The sequence below is a fragment of the Mastigoproctus giganteus genome, chromosome 9 (genome assembly GCF_048544385.1).
Source record: "Mastigoproctus giganteus isolate SK-2022 chromosome 9, ASM4854438v1, whole genome shotgun sequence".
Lineage (NCBI taxonomy): Eukaryota > Metazoa > Arthropoda > Arachnida > Uropygi > Thelyphonidae > Mastigoproctus > Mastigoproctus giganteus.
Window position 1 is genome coordinate 151,523,358 of NC_143583.1, and position 17,190 is coordinate 151,540,547.

Sequence of the window (17,190 nt, forward strand, 5' to 3'; positions counted from 1 at the left end):
AGGAACTTGCAAGCCAGTTAAGCCAAAACCTCACAAATATTTTGATGTTTTATGGCACAGCAACATTTGGAGCCATAATACCAAAGTCCATGACAGCAACAAAAAAAAGCACAAGTAAAATGTATAAGATGCACAAGGTACAGGTCAATCATCACTAATCGGTCCACCTCTAATTTGGACATAATTTAAAATTTTCCAGGTTGGCACACCGACCTGCAGCTACTGTTTTGGTGGCGTTGGTTGCAGCATCAGCTGTTGGCGCAAACTCATAAACACTGGCAAGCCATTCCCACTTGTTTTTCTGCATTTATTATTATAACCTGCTTACATTTAGTCCCAGCCATGGTTCCAATGCATAAAGGAAGTGCGTCTTGTGGTGTAAAGCGCAAATACTGTACATTGTCCATAACATATAAAGTTGAACTTCTGAAAAAATTCGACAGCGGTGTGTCTATGAGAAGTTTAACTCTGCTTAATTGTAAATTCCAGCAATTTCTCTCAGTTCCTCTTATTTTAGTAATTTTCTTTTAGCCATTCCTTTTTAGATTTTTTTTTTTTTTTTTTTTTTTTTACAACACGCTTGTACAAACTTGTGGAAAAACACAACACAATATGATGGATAATACAGCGCGCTGACGAACTTGTTTTCACAAAATCTCTAACAATACTGACAAATTTATTGCGACGTTTGAGAGTTTATTTTATCACAATTAGTTTTATTGTGGCGCTCGCAATAAACTAATCACAAATGACCTTCATATGTATGCCGTAATAGCCTCACACTTATGTGGTCGACATGGCTTCTCAATAAATAAAATAACCTACTCGGCCACGTCAGACACATATATGGGACATAAAAAAATACTTTTTTTTATATGATATTTTAAACAAAAAAAACAACATTGATATTACAACATTAATTTTAGAATTACTAATCATATTATTTGCTAAATATTTTTTGGCCCCTGGGGAATTTTTTTCTTAAACTAGTTTGGCAGTCAACGTGTTAAAGGTAGGATGAAGTGGTTAGTTCTTGGGTAAACTGTATTTGCTAAAATAACCAACGGTGGTCCGGCACCCCACACTGGTCCCAACGCTGCTGGATTAGTGATGGTCGACCTGTATATAAAATATAAGAATCAGTATGATCAGAGCAATAAATGATCACTAAGTAGATACTGTACTAGTGTGAGTTAAGTGCAAAAAAGGTGAAAACAACCAGCAATATATTATCATTGTCAGTTAAAATCTGAAGGTGTACAGGAAACAGTCAGTTGGTTAAAATCATTACATGCTTAATGTTGGTTATTAAAAAGTCAAGGACAGGTAATGTCACAGTATTCAGATATAGGTGGGTTCTCAGCCTTTAGGACATGAATTAATGAGGTAATTGTTAACTATTCAAAGTTAATAAAACCAAAGTTCATAAGTTCCTTCCCTGTGGACTTTATGCATACTAGATGGCCATAACTGAATTTCAAACGTAACTCAACATAGCTTCTTCATATCCTGTTTGTATCACATTGTTTCACAGAGTGAAAAACATCTTTCGCAAATAACACAATGAAAATCTGCATAACAGAACAAAATGTTATGTGAGATACAGAATGTGTAGAATGAAGTTATATAATATATACAGTATATTTATATATCCCTCCCACCCAATTGCATTTAAAATTAATTTTTCTTCACCAAAGGGTGAGATTTTTTTTTTTTTTTTTTGGTTGAAAATTTCTCAGCTCACTGCAAATGAACTTTCCCTGTGGCTAAAATGTTGGTATGTCAAAAACAAAAACTCCTGTTGCAAAACCTAACAATGAAAGCCAATGGGTCCAATGAGCACCGAGTAGTAACCAAACTTGCCATGGTATTTAGCAGCATCACATAAATTTGGATTTTTAGCAATTTTCTGGAAATAAGTATGAAGGAAGGTTGTCCAGAAAACAGGAAATTGAATGAATAAATGAAGAAGAAGAAAATTTGGTTCTGTAGTTTGAAGTTGGACAGTAAAATGATGTTGACTGGTTGTGGCATGTATTCAAGCTGCTTTGGAAGAGAGAGAGCGAGAATTACAGAAGCCAATTCAGAAGAACAGTGCCCATGAAAGTATCTATAGGAAAGGAATGCAGCAGAACTCAAATATCCACTACACCAGAACATCAATGAGACAGAGAGTGGAGAGACTCTGTTAGAGATGAACCATTAATTAACTAACTGCCCTCTTTTGAACAGAATCTAGAAGCTTGAGAGATGTTTTGGGGGCACTGCCCTAGATGTGGGAACAACATTCCACGATAGGGCAGATATGCAATTTGTACAAAGTGAACAGCTATTTCGAATAAAAGTAATGCCAAGAGCGAAAGAGAAAACCCAGTTTTTTAGATGGAGAAGAAGCATTATTTAAAATGTGCTTTTACCAAGAGAGATTAGAAATCATGGCAATTCCCAAAAGAGATATATGATCTTGCCTAGAAATCAGAGTCACTGAATATAAGCGTAGGAACAAAAGAATTCTTTTTGCAAGATAAGACAGGACTGAGTTTTAGAAGGAATGAACTCAACTAAGTTATCTTTGCCCCAATGGAGAATTACCCGGAGATCAGCATTTAAGGAATTTGTAGTGGATATTTGAGGAGTTGAAACTATGCATGGTAAGGTTTTTCAAACTGGAAAGTGGAATACAATGTGCTACCATCAGCAAAACTATGGATAAGATTTCCAGTCAATGGATGGTCATTAATATACAATTGGAAAAGAGTGGCAGAAAGAACTGAACCTTGGGGAACCCCAGCATTCGTAGAGAAGTTCAAAGACGGAACCATCTACCATAACTGGCAGTGAGTGCTCAGACAGCTGGATACTCAAATACAAAAGCCAGTTGGTAAACCATACGATAGAAACTTTTTAAGAAGACCTCGAAGCCAAACACGATCAATAGTTTTTGAAATGTCAAGAGCAACTGCTTGAGTTACACCAAACTTTCTCATTGAATTTTTCAACAGATGGGTAACATATGACAGATCATCACCAGAGGATTGACACCGATGGAATCCATACTGACAAATGTTGATCAGATGGGAAGTCTTCTTGATAGTTTAACAGTTGGCGGTTAATCAATTTCTTCATTACTTTAGATAAAGAGGGATTTGTTACTCTTTTTAAGAACTGGCTGGATATGAGCAAATTTCCAAGCAGAAGGGGAAAAACGTTTTGAATAAGAAAGTGAAAAAAGGCAACACAGAACAGGAATAACTTTAGGAGCATGGGTTATAAGAATATGTGCAGATATACCATCAGGACCTGCAGCTTTCTTAGCATCAACATTGTTCAAAATCCTTCTGACATCCTTTTGACAGAAGGCTACACTGGGTATTGATGGGACTAAAAATGTTGGAAGGTGCTTTACCAAGATCACAAATATACGCATTGGAAGAAAAATAGGATGCTAGCAGGTCAGCCTTATTTTTGGCTGAAGTTGCAATAGAACCATCTGGTTTTGACAGAGGTGAGAACAGAAATGGACAAAGGTTGCAGCCAACAGCTTTAGCAAGGGACCAAAATGCTCAGCTATAATTTGGACAAGAAACAAGTTTTCAACTCGTGGCCTGTTCAAAATCTAGTTTGGACTGATTAATACTGCATTACAATTATTGCGAGCTTTGGCGTAGGCAGAAATTGAAACTGAAAAATCGGAAACAAGCCAATTACGATATGCAACATTCTTCTCTTGAACAGCCTCAGCACATTTATTGGAAAACCAAAGTTTAGATAAAGGACACGATTTTAAAGTGGAGTGTGGAATAAAGGATTCCATTCCTACAAGAATAATTTCGCTGACACCATTTATGCAAACGTTGACATCAGAAGATTTGAAACAGTAATCCGACCAAAGAAAACAAATCTCGCAATACCATTCCATTTTGAATTCTTGTAATGGCAAACAAAACGAGGTTAAGAATGGCCTCAAGAGAAAGGCTCCATCGGAGAAGAGACTATCAGCAAGTTGTGATCTGAGGTGCCTAGATGCCTCACTTTGAAGTGTAGTTATAAGTGTTTGTTAGAAAAAAGGATTAAGTAAGTTGGTCTTGTGGTAGGCATTGTCTGGTATTCTGGTGTGGAAATGAACAAATTACAAAAGCATCGGCTTCTCAATTAGATAGATCCGTGTGACTAGAAAATAGAAGCCAGCTGGAGTCGTAATCATTAAAATCGCCAAGGAAAATTATCTCACTGTTAGGAAAGTTGGACTGGAGAAAGTCAAGTTGCAAAGGGAGGAGGAAGTCAAAGAGTTCCAAGTGATTAGTATAATTAGGAGAACAGTACAGACAACAGATGAATTTCACAGAACAAGGTAGAAAGATTTTAAGGCAAAGAAGGTCGAAAAGAGCAGATTCCAAATTACCAAGTCTCTAACAGGGAATATTGGAACGGACATATGCATATGTACCACTTTTGAGACGAAAGTAATCATACAGCGAATGATTTGGGCAATTGAGATAAGCAGTGGTTAAAACAACCGATAACTGAGATTCTGTCAGAAAAAGTACATGGGGTTTGTCAGACTGTAAGAGGAATTGAACATCATTGAGATTAGAACTGAGATCACGTATATTTGTGAAATGGACTAAGAAGTGTTTGGGAGGTTTAGATCTTTTCGCATATAAGCTTATTCTATTAGTTTGACGATTCATTGTGTATTAAATAGTAAGAAAAGTGGGTGGGACATGCTGTATGAAGTAATGAAATTTTTGGATATGGCATACACATGCTAAGAATACACCCATATCCGTGATATAACGTGGCCTCGATAATGCTGCCCCCCCCCCTGCATACACACTACTCAGACTCCCTCCAGTCACTAAGTGCAGAGTGGATGCAGCCAGATTATACACTAGCAGATCTATTCATGTACTGTTTTGGCCTCTTATGTTAATACTAAATGCAGAACACATGCAGTCTCGTTATTTAATTGGTGCACTGTGTATGTTTCAAAACTTACCTGCTGGCATTAGTTTAAGAAGTGACCTAGACCAGTCCCTCAGCGAGGGGACATTTATAGAACTTCCAAGATCTGCTAGTTGTAGCAAGAAATGAGTATACTGTTGCCTTTTTGCCATTAACTAAAGAAAATGGGAAATGAGGAAAAATTAAAACAATCAGTACATAAAAAAAAAAAACCACAATTTAGCTTAATTATGTGAATCTTCTACATGCAGCTTACTTCAGGCTGTCAACAAATGCAAACAATCAATCTATTCATATTCAGCTTTCTAGAATATATTTATAAAGAACACATTAAATATCACAGATTAATCGATTAAACATTTAATCTAAGACATAACAGGAGTTCTTGCTAAAAAAACGAGAATGGAAAAAAAAAAAAAAAAAAAACCCAACAACACAAGTTGGCATAAAGTACTAAAAATTAAAACATGAGTCACAACATCATACATGATCAAAAACTTGTACTTAAATAAATAATCTGCTATTTTATTATGTGTTTTAACTTTGAACCATTTTGTCTAAATTCAAAATTAACAGTCTTCAGGATACATCACTTAAAAAAATTGCCCAAAGATACTATTTCTGTACAGCATCAACACTTACTGTGTGCAATTATTTACAAGTATTTTACAGAAAGTTCTTTTTTTTTTTTGAGGAACTGTATTCTGTGAAAGTCACATGATGCATGTTGTTCACCAGCATTTTCATGTGGTTAGCTCCATCAACAGAATGAGTGTGGATATAATAATCATTAAAATATTTTAACTGTTTTTGTTTACCTGCAAATTTATTAACTTATTCCCATTTTACTAACCTCACTAGACAGCAACATTTTCATTATTATAAATTACCATCAAGTTGGCAGAGTAAGTTTAATCATATTTCATGAACTATTATATACAGTAAGGCACAGCAAAGTCACTAAAATACTATAAAGGCAAAACATTTTAACTGTAGAGTTGCAAATAAGAGAAAGCCAATGCACTTGAATGGCAATATAATTCAAAAACTGATTGTCTTTGATTGTACTTAAAGTGCCAGCAGTCACATATCACTCACCAGCATTTTTGCTAAATCAGTTCAATAATGCATTATTTTAAGCAAAAACAGAATCAGGCTAATCACTATCATTAATGATTAATATAATCTATGACATAATCTATGACTAATCTATGACTATGACAAAAACAGAATCAGGCTAATCACTATCATTAATGATTAATATAATCTATGACTAATTACCTAAATTAAAAGCACTGCTGAACTGTACACCTGAAAAAATGCTGGCACAATTCAGCAGTCCTCCATCATACCTCTGGATACTCTGTTTGTCTGAATTCATCCATAGAAGGATTAGTCCCACAGTCTTTATAAGAAGTGCTATCTGGCTGACGAGATGGCAATAATCTGACTTCTTATCCTTTCACTGAAGATGCATCTGCCACATTTTTAATTTTGAAAAGATGGTGATTTGATAATTTTAAGCAAGGTGTCAGCAGAAGATTTTTCAAAATTTTGAAATGAAAATTTTATTGACAACTTTTGCATTTTATGTACAGCTAACTAAAAAATGGCTGTTTACCAATACAGTATGCTATTAAGATTTATCTAGGATTTTTGTCTCCAATTTCTAATGTGATTATCTTTTAGACATGAATTCATTATGACAGCTTCATGGAGGATTCTCTTGGAGATTTTGCCCTCTTCAGAAATGGTGAGTCAAAGTTTTGGTAATAACAATGGCCCTATCTAGATGTGGCTGTCAAGTATTTCCAAAGTTTCATTAGAAAGCCACATAGACCTACCATAATAGAGGCAATGAAACATGCCACACAATTTTATAAAGAATACATGCAAACTTTCAGGTTGTTCCGAAGATGTTCAATATTGTACCCTAAAGAGTCACTTAACATCATCATCATTGCTAATGAGAAGAAGCCACTTTCAATTTGACATTTTTCCTTTATTAAATAAAACAGGACACACAACGGGATATATCTTGAAACTACTTTCATTACTATCGTCTTATGCTGATTTTTGTGTAGCAGTTAAAAATGTTATATTCATCTAAACCAGGGGTCCCCAACCTTTTTCAATGGAGGGCCACATAAAAAATTCATAACAAATGGCGGGCCGGAGTCGGTGCAATTTTGACAACTAAAACCACTGTAAACCAAAAAACTCAATTTTAGTGACTTCACCAGGTCAAACGAAGTGTACAAGATAGAAAAACTATAAAAAATTATAAAAAAGGGATATTTATTGTAAATAAAGACATAGCCATATTAAAAATCACAATTTTTATTATTATAATCACATTTGATATTACAGAAATAGCAAATCAATGAGATGTTTGTAGTTGTTTTGATTTAGCAATAATTGAAAGGTTTAACAGTAGAAGTTCCCAATCTTAAAAAGTCTTGCAAATGTTCATCTGTCATTCTTGATCGATGTTTGGATTTTATATATTTCATTTTTGAATAGGTTTGTTCACATAGGTAAGTGCTACCAAAAATAGAAATAGAAACTTCTTGCTAATTTTTTTAATTCTGGAAACTTATTTTTGATCAAAGTTTTATAAAAGTTAATTGATGTTTCATTTTTCAATAATGTTTTCAGGTTATCGTTACTTTGAAGATTTCTAATTGTAGATCTTTATCTATTTGTGAAACATTTAGATCAAATGGATTCTGAAATAATGTAAATAATTTTCTATTGTTTTCGAAATCAACAAATCGATCAACAAATGCTTCCCTCAATAATTCAAGATTTCGGACAAAATTGTGGGTAGAAAAATCACAATTGGGCATATTATTATATAAACTTTCACAACACAAAAAATGGGAACAATTATTTTGTTCAATTTGATTTTTAAATAATTCTAATTTTGTCTGAAATGCTTTAATATTGTAGAACAAGTCATTTACAAGTAGATTGCAACTTTGAAGTTTTTTATTCAATGTATTCAAATGTTCACAAATATCTGTTAAAAATGTTCCCATAACCATTTAAAGTCTGTTAATTCTAGGACTGGTTTTAATTTTTCGTTCTTCATGAATATGTCTTTTTCGTTTCTGAGTTGAAAAAATCTTTTTAACACATTATCGCGACTCAACCATCGCACCTCCGTATGATACAACAAATCACCATATTTGCTTTCGATTTCATCCAAGGAAATTTTAAACTGACAATGGATTAGGCCATTTTTGCGTATAAAATTCACAATACTAATTATAATCGACATGGTTGAGTTCGAAGACAAAAATTTACCGCACAACGATTGCTGGTGAATAACACAATGAAATTGCATAGGTCTTTCAATGTTTTTGGAATCAAAATATTTATTAACATGGCCGATGAAACCAATATTTTATTCTTTGCACCATCAGTCGTAATTGCTGTCAACAATTCCCAATCAAGCTGCAGGTCTTCAAACACTTTTGATACGCTATAAAATATGTTTTCACCAGAGGTTCTATTCTTCAAGCTTTCAAGTGCAGTCAGTTCTTCTGTGACTTCAAAATTTTCATTTGTACCACGTATGTAAATGAGTAACTGTGCTGTGTTGGTAATATCTTTACTTTCATCAATTGCAAACGAAAAATTTATAAAATCTATGACTTTTTGTTTCAGCTGATCTTTAACATTAGCAGACAAGTCTTCGATTCTTCTTGCTAAAGTTGACGCTGCTAAACTTATAGCAGCGAAGTGCTTAACTTGATCAGGGCATATTTCTTCTGCAATTGATAGGCACACTCTTTTCACAAACTTGCCATCAGTAAAAGCCCTCCCCTTCTTCAGCAATGATTTGAAATGCTCGCAAACTAGCTCTAATTAAATTTAAATTCTGATTAGTGAAACATGTCATCTGTTGTTGTTGTTGTTGCCTCTTGAAATCAAAGCTTAGCTCTTGTAATTTCTTGTTTCGCAACTCTTCTTGAAGTTTAACGTAAGTTGAGGCATGTTTTGTCGTATAATGCGGTTTCAAATTATATTCTTTCAACATAGAACCTGCTTCCTTACATATAAGATTGTCCCTTATAAAAAAATAATTAATCGACCAAAGTTCATTGAAGACACAACATTCGGAATCAATTTTTCTTTTCCTTGACATCTTGATTTGCTAAAATTAAAATTAAAAATTCAAAGTTAAATAAAATTAAAAATAATATGCATTTATACAAATAGCACTAATACATTGTTGCACACGATAATTGGTGCAGCGGCCCAACGACTACAGTCTGAATGAGAATAGCTGACCAGGAGAAAGATTAATACATGTACTCGTCTTTACATTGCAAACTGCAAAGAATGCATTGCATACAATTCTTTCACTAATACTTACTTGATTAATATTTAGATTAGTGTTTAGCAATTGTTTTAACAGTCGCTTATTTTAACTTTACTACTTCACCTTTTGACAACTCGTGTTCGCCGGAAATACAAGGCTATAAACTTATAGCCTTGGGCACTCGCACTGTTGGGATTTCCGACATTGCAAGAAACACTGCTGCCAAGTGAAAGCGCACAGAGTTGCAACAATTTTACAAAATTATATTTGGACGCATTTACATTATATTTTGATTAAAAATATCCTTATATATGATATGTAGCAACCAAAAAAGATTTCTATAGAATAAATTTCACAAGGCAGATGAAATAGTCTTTCGGGCTGGATCCGGCCCGTGGGCCGTAGGTTGGGGACCCCTGATCTAAACCATCACTCAGCCTTCTATTGTGCATCATTAACAATACTTTTGTTCATCTACATCCATATATTTAAATTTTTTTTCCCTCATTCAATGACATGTAGGAGGTTTTCCCGGCATGAAGGAGGATTTCCGAGTAATGTGTTGGGCCCTCATAATCCTAGACTGTAATAGCAATGCTAGACTATCTATCCATTGTTCCTAATCTCAGGTGTGTACTGGAAGAATAATGCACACTATCACGTTTCTGGTATTGTTCACCGAACACAACAGTGATACCAGGTGTTACTTTAGCTGCCAAATTCACTGAATAGGAATCGCAAAGAACATTTCAGATTATGTGGACTCAATTCAGGAATTTGGATCCTCCATCATGGACTACTGCCTATAGGCAGGAAAGTTCTGGCAATGTGCAGTATACCAACTGCAATGTTCAGGAGTCTAGTCCTTGACTTGCTGTAGGGACAGTGGTAGTAGCAGCAAGGGGAGGGAGCATACCCATTATTTGGTAGGTAGTTGTAACATTTTCATGGGACACTGTACAACCACTTCCGGATTTACGTAAGGGTTGCGTTCTGCAGAACTCTATGTGTCGGAATTTCCCCCGTGCTTGTGCAGTACTTGCAACTGTGCTCTTGATTGAATCAAAAAAGAAAGTGTCAATAGAATTATTCATTGTATTTATTCAATTTTTTGAGCAGGAAAAATTACAAAAGCATGCAATTTAAAAAAAATTCAATATTATAAAATTCTTCTTCTTCTTGGTCCTTAGCTGGCAGCTGGGGGAGGCGGTTGGCCACGCAACCAGTATGCTGCTGTAGGTGCCGCAGGGTTTCGGACTTGCTCTGTGATGTTCTTCCATATTTTACGATCCATGACGTCAGTCCTGGCCTGGTTAAGGTCGAGACATCGGCTCTTCAAGTCATTTTCCACTTGCTTGGCCCACGTTTTCCTAGGCGCGGTCCATTGGATGCTCCATTGGGTGGGTCGTCTCCAAAGGAGTGTGGATGGTATTCTGTTCGTGCCCATTCTACATACGTGGCCAAACCATCTAAGCCTTCGCTTCTGGATTTGGTCGGCAATGGTTGATTGCTGTTGGCATCTGGCGCGGATGGTATCATTAGTGATGCGGTCACGAAGTGAGATGCCCAAAATCTGCCGCAGGCATCGCATCTGGAATACCTAAAGTTTGTTTAAATCTAGCTTGAGACAAATCCATGTTTCTGATCCGTAAAGGAGAATGGGCAGGATCAAAGTCCGGAAGAGTCGGATTTTAGTCTTTGAGGAAATTTTGGTCCTCTTCCACAGACACCATTTGAGCGAGGTGAACGCAGTGGCCGCCTGTCCAATTCTGCTGTGGATTTCCATGGTGGATGCAACTTTCTTCTCCTGGACCAGCGACCCAAGGTATTTAAAGTCCTGCACTTGCTCGATCTGGATGCCTTAGAGATAGATGGTGGCTTGCGACCCATCTGTTGTCAGGACCTTTGTCTTATCAGCATTGATCTTCAAACCGTATGGCCGGGCAATGTTGTAGAGGATGAACGTGGCTTCAGAGTCGTTACCAGCAAAGATAGCACTATCATCGGCAAACATCAGGTCAGTCACATAGTGATTCTTGTCATATTGTATGCCCCGTCTGTTTCTGAATGCTTGCCTCATAATGGCGTCGACCATGATGTTGAAAAGCAACGGGGAGGCTACATCACCTTGGCGGATTCCAGTTTGGATGGTAAATTCCTCAGATAAATCATTCTGGATGTGCACCTGGCTGGTTAAACCATTGTATGCAGTTTGGAGGAGTGTGATGACTTTTCGAGGTACATGTTCGACCTCTAGTAGTTTCCATAAGGCAGGCCGATGGACAGAGTCGAAAACAGACTGTGTCTATTTTCGTCAATGAAAACAATGACGGTTCGGTGTCCACACCAGATCCTCTCCTCCATCAGCTGACGGATGGCAAAGATTTGATCACAGCATCCTCGCCCGGGTCTAAATCCCGCCTGTTCTTCTCGACTGGTTTGCTTGCGATGTTTTTGCAGCCTTGACTGGATGATCTTCATAAAGACCTTTCCGATGATGGAAAGGAGGCTGATGCCACTGTAGTTCTTGCAATCCCGGTTATCACCTTTCTTGTGGATCGGTACGATAATGGCTTTCCTCCATGTTAGCGGAATTTGTTCAGTGCACCAGATGGTTTTGAGAAGTGAGTGTAGTCGGCGAAGTAGTACATCTCCCTCAGCTTTGATCGCTTCTGTGGTGACTTGGTCCACTCCTGGTGCCCTGCCATTCTTTATGGATTGTATGGCTGCTTTCACTTCTTCTACTGTAGGCTCAACATCGACCATGGAGACTTCATGGGGATCAATCGATAGTGCGGCTTCTGGCGGTCCCTGAGGTGGGTTGTGATTATACAATGCTTTGAAGAATTCACTCCACCGTTGCAAGCGTTCGGACGGTGATCGCACGAAGGTCCCAGCAGCATTCTTGATGTTGTCACTAGTCAATCTGGTCTTTCCACTCAAACATCTGAGGGTGCGATAGAGAGTGCGGTACTCGTTCTTGGATGGTGCCACTTCAAGATCGTCTGCCACTTGATTCCAGTATGCTTCTCTTTCCGCTGTCATCCTCTGTCGGACTTCTCGGTTTAGCTGCCGGTACTGTTCAAAGTCGATCAACTTTACCTGCTTCCGTTTGTCCATGAGGTCGAGGCACTCGTCTGATATCCATGGTTGCGTTCGACGTCGGGCAGGTGGACATAGGGACTTGGCACATTCCAGGATGGCATCAGAGATCTGCTTTTCTTCTTCATTTATATCCTCGGGCACGGCTAGCGTCTCGAAGCGGTTGGATAGGGCGATCTGATATGCCCCTTTGTTGGCAGTATTCATTAGCTGCCTCCAGTCCAGCTTGGCTGACCGAGATGACCTTTTTGCAGATCCGCAATCAGGTCCCCTCATGGCACGAACGTCCATGAGTGATGAGCGAAATCGGGCGTTGATCAGAATGTAGTCCAGGATTGCTGAGTCCTTGCCAGATGGATTTCGCCATGTAAGTTGATGTTTTTGAGGGTGCTGGAACTGACTGTTTCCGATGATCAGGTTGTTAGATGCGGCAAAGGATAACAAACGCATCTTTTTTTTTTTTTTTTTTTTTTTTGTAATTATAAAATTACAAAAAAAAAAAAAAAAAGAGAGAGAGAGGAGACAGGCATAACGTCAGTAAGTTTTACCTCTTGAGCATCATTGCCAGAAATGACGTCTTCAGCTGATAAGTATGTCGCTGTGGAGATTTAGAAAGGGTCGGCGCTCAACCTTATGAAAGACATTAAGGGGTGACTGGACGGTGGCCTTTTTCTTTTCATTGTAGATTTCTTTGTAGCAAGTGAGCATATCATTCACACCTCTCTTAACTTTTAAGAATCGTTCGCTGTCAGGATCCATCTTCTCATCCCTCACCATTGCCGATCCAATTTCACAAAATGCCATTGCCATCTCTTTGGTGATAAAGGGTCTCAGCTCCTCATTTGATTCATCTTGAGCTGTGTCAGCATTTTCTTCTTTCACTATTGCTGCCTGCAAGTCAATAAGTTCTTCGTTAGATAATTCCTTCTCTTCTTCCTCTATTAACTCCACATCTTTGGCATCAACCTCCAAACTGAAGTAGCTCTACAACTTTTACAATCTTATCTGTTAACCTCTTCATAAGATTCAACTTTTTCAAATCCTTTGAAGCCTTTTACGTGCCGTGGGCATATTTTCTTCCATGCGCTATTTAAACAACTTCTAGTAATCTCCACTCAGGCCTTATTAATATGGTAAATACTATAAAATTCCCAAGTCTCTCAATGTAAAATTTTTCTCATCGTCTACTGCAGACAATGCCTGAGCAAATGTTGTACAAAAATAGTATGCTTTTAAATTTGAAATAACACCCTGATCCATAGGTTGGATGAGTGAAGTCGTGATTCGGTAGAAATATGATTCTTTTCATTGTAGATTTCTTTGTAGCAAGTGAGCATATCATTCACACCTCTCTTAACTTTTAAGAATTGTTCGCTGTCAGGATCCATCTTAACGAAACAGGCCTACGCGCTCTGGATTCATTAAGAATTTATTACAGTATACACAGAGCGTACAAATAAAGGAAGAAATATATGAGCTTTCGGCTATATGGTAGCCTTCATCAGAATTAAAAATACATGAATGGCAGTTGGAATGAAGATGTGCACTGCCAGGTGCGTGAGACGCGAGGTTTAATTGTTTGTTGACGTCTGTGGCTGTGACGCATGATGACGTGGCCAGCGCTTGTCCAATGATAGAACTACTGACTCTGTGATCGGGTTGACTTGGCAACCACTGTTCCTGTTCAAGGATTTATCCGAAGATTTTATATTTAACGATTCCAACCAGGTACGTTTTAGGTAATGGTGGGATCTGTCTACCACCACGACATCGCGGTGTGGGTCGATGTCGTGGTGGGTTGTCCAGACATGTTCGGCGATAGCTGAGTGTTCTATATCCGCTAAACGGATCGCTCTTTTGTGCTCCGAGAGACGTTTCTCGAGTCGACGTCCAGTCTCTCCAAAGTAGCAGCTAGTGCAGTCACGGCAAGAGATGCGGTAGACCAAACCGCTCTGCAGAAGGGTGGGGACAGGTGTTTTCACGTTGGAAATGAAAGAACGCAGTTTCTTGCCTGGGAGTTGGATGCACTTTATTCCGTGCGTTCTCAGGATTCTACCGATCTGTTGTGACAGGTTGGGGTAGTATGGGATGAATGCCCTCGTGGATGGCTCGTCACTGTTGGTGTTGTAGCTGGTCGTCACGATGTCACGTGTCTGTAGATCACACCTGTCGAGGACGTCAATGGGGTAGCCACACCTCGTAAGGTCTACTTTGACCCTAGTGACCTCTTTGCGTCTTTCATCAGCGGAGCTGGAGTGTGTCCAGGCGCGAGTAAGCAAGGTTCGGGCAGTGGAGAGGAGGTGGCCTCGCGCGTGTGCTGACCGGAAGTTGGTGAACTGGCCAGCACACATGGGCTTACGATAAACTGTAGTCCTCAGGTATGTGCCTTCACGTCGGACAAGTGTGTCTAAATATGGTAAGGAGTTGTTCGACTCCAGCTCAATCGTGAATTTTATGAAGGGCGATAGTGAGTTGAGGTATGATAGAAGTCGCTGACCTGAGTCTCTAGGGATGACCACGAACACATCGTCAACATAGCGACACCAAAAGGCGATGTGATCTGGTGCGTGTGCAAACGCACGTCCCTCTAACTCCTCCATCACGATGTTTGCTGTGACCGAGCTGACAGGGGAACCCATGGCCGTGCCATGTATCTGCTGGTAGACTGAGTCATTAAATATGATCGCACCCCCTGTTAAGCACAGTCTGAGGGCGGCGGAAATGTCATCGGGTGTGAGACCAGTTCTTTCGTTGAGGGTTCTATCATTGTCCAAGAGTTGTTTTGCACAAGAAATGGCAAGTTCCACAGGGATGGAGGTAAAGAGCGATATGACGTCGAACGATGCCATAACTTGATCCTGCGAGATGGATACAGTGCGAATCCTCTTTATGAATTCAACACTGTTGGAGACGGTGTGGGTGGTCTTGCCAACTAGAGGAGAAAGAAGTCTCGAGACAAATTTAGACAGCTCGTAAGTCGGTGATCCACAGCAGGATACAATTGGATTTTACGGCCTACCGAAAGTGCACAAAGAAGACACACCACTGAGACCAATTGTTTGGATCTTATGAGCGACTGGTATAAGTGCAGCAGCATGTACCAGTCTGCACCCCATGACATAGCGGAAATTGCCCTGAAGAGATTCAGCTTCTTTAGACAGATTGTACGAATATGCCTAATATGCTCTAAGAAACTAAGTTTTTTATCCAGAATTAGTCCAAGAAAGCTAATACTCTGTTGAAAAGTAATTGGATGAGAGTCAAGATGTAAATCGGGATTTGGATGTAAATTCCATTTACAGCAAAAATGAATTGCTGTTGTTTTTAGTTTTGAAAGTCTGTATCCATTATTTTTGGCCCCTGAACAAGCTTGTTAATTGTACCTTGAAGCTGCCTTTCAATGAAACGCATGTTTTGTGAGTGGTTTGAGATAGTCAGATCGTCGGCATACAGATGTTTCAACTGTGTCGGGAATACATTTGGTAATGGAATTAATCCTGAGAGAGAAGAGCGTGGCACTAAGCACAGAACTCTGAGGGACCCCCCCTCTACTTGCACAAATTTTTGCAAGAGAGCAGAGTGAAATCGTACCTGAAAGGACCTATTGCTCAAAAAGTTCTGAATAAATTTTGGAAGATGACCACGGAGACCGGATTCATAGAGATCGTGAAGAATTCCATACCGCCAGGTTGTATCAAAAGCTTATTCGATGTCAAGACATATCATCACCAAGTGTTCGTTCCTGAGAAATGCATTTCGGATGTTTCCTTCAGCTTTGACCATAAGGTCAAGTGTCGATCTAGTTCTTCGAAATCCACATTGATTTTGACTTAGAATGCATTCAGTCTCTAGGAACCATGTTAATCTGGCATTAATTATTTTTTCTAATGCTTTTCCTATACAACTAGTTAAAGCTATCGGTTGGTAATTTTGCTGGATCTGAATGGTCCTTTCCTGGTTTTGGGAAAGCTAATACAATAGAATGACCCCAACTGGTAGGGTAGTATCTTCGTCAAAGATTCTATTATACATTTTTAGCAGAGCAGAAAGGGATTCTTCATTCAAATGATATATCATGGCATAGTACACTCCATCAGGGCCAGCAGCACTATTTTTGGATTTTGCAAGTGCACTATGTAACTCTGCCATGGTAAGGGGGTACATTATATGGATGCTGTCGTGAAGTACTGAAATTGAGATTATATTTTTCTGCTTGTACTTTATGCGCCTAGAAACTTGGCTCAAATGTGGTTACAGCGGAGATATTTTCAAAGGTTTCACCTAATGTATTAGAAATATTGAGAAGATGGCAGATTTCTTTGCCTTTTAGAAGTATTATCGGAGTGATTATAGGAGGATATTTTCCATTAATTCTTCGAACTTTAGTCCAAACGGTTCTGATATTTGTGGTTCTGTTTATAGAGGAGGCATATTTGGACCATGTCTGTTTTTTGCTTATTCGTTGTGTATGACGAGATTTAGCTCTAGCTTTCTTGAACTGTATGAGATTAGCTGTGGTTGGGTATTTACGAAATAAGTTCCAGTATCTATTCTTCGCTTTTTTGGCATTGCTACAGGCTTCATAACACCATATTTTTGGTTGGGAGCGGGTTTTCATGGATGATCTGGGTATACTGGTTTCTGCAGCTGCTATCATTTGCTGAGTTATGTAAGTTACGGCTGAGTCAATGGTGAGGGTCTCAATAGTCTGAATATCTAGATGTGCCAGTTCTTGATATTTCTTCCAGTTAGCTTTGTCGAATTTTCAAACAGTTTTTATTTCAGTTTGAGGA

The 17,190-nt window shown here is 38.5% G+C and overlaps 1 protein-coding gene across 4 annotated transcripts in view; it reads right to left on the bottom strand.

The window, feature by feature from the left end:
* Positions 1 to 17,190, bottom strand: part of faf (ubiquitin carboxyl-terminal hydrolase-like faf) — a 1,326,265-nt gene that overhangs the window by 691,043 nt on the left and 618,032 nt on the right. For all 4 annotated transcript variants that reach the window (XM_090382082.1, XM_090382083.1, XM_090382080.1 and 1 more), the window contains one exon: positions 5,000 to 5,120. In XM_090382082.1, coding sequence (XP_090238208.1) covers positions 5,000 to 5,120 — 121 coding nt within the window. The remainder of the gene's footprint in view (positions 1 to 4,999; positions 5,121 to 17,190) is intronic.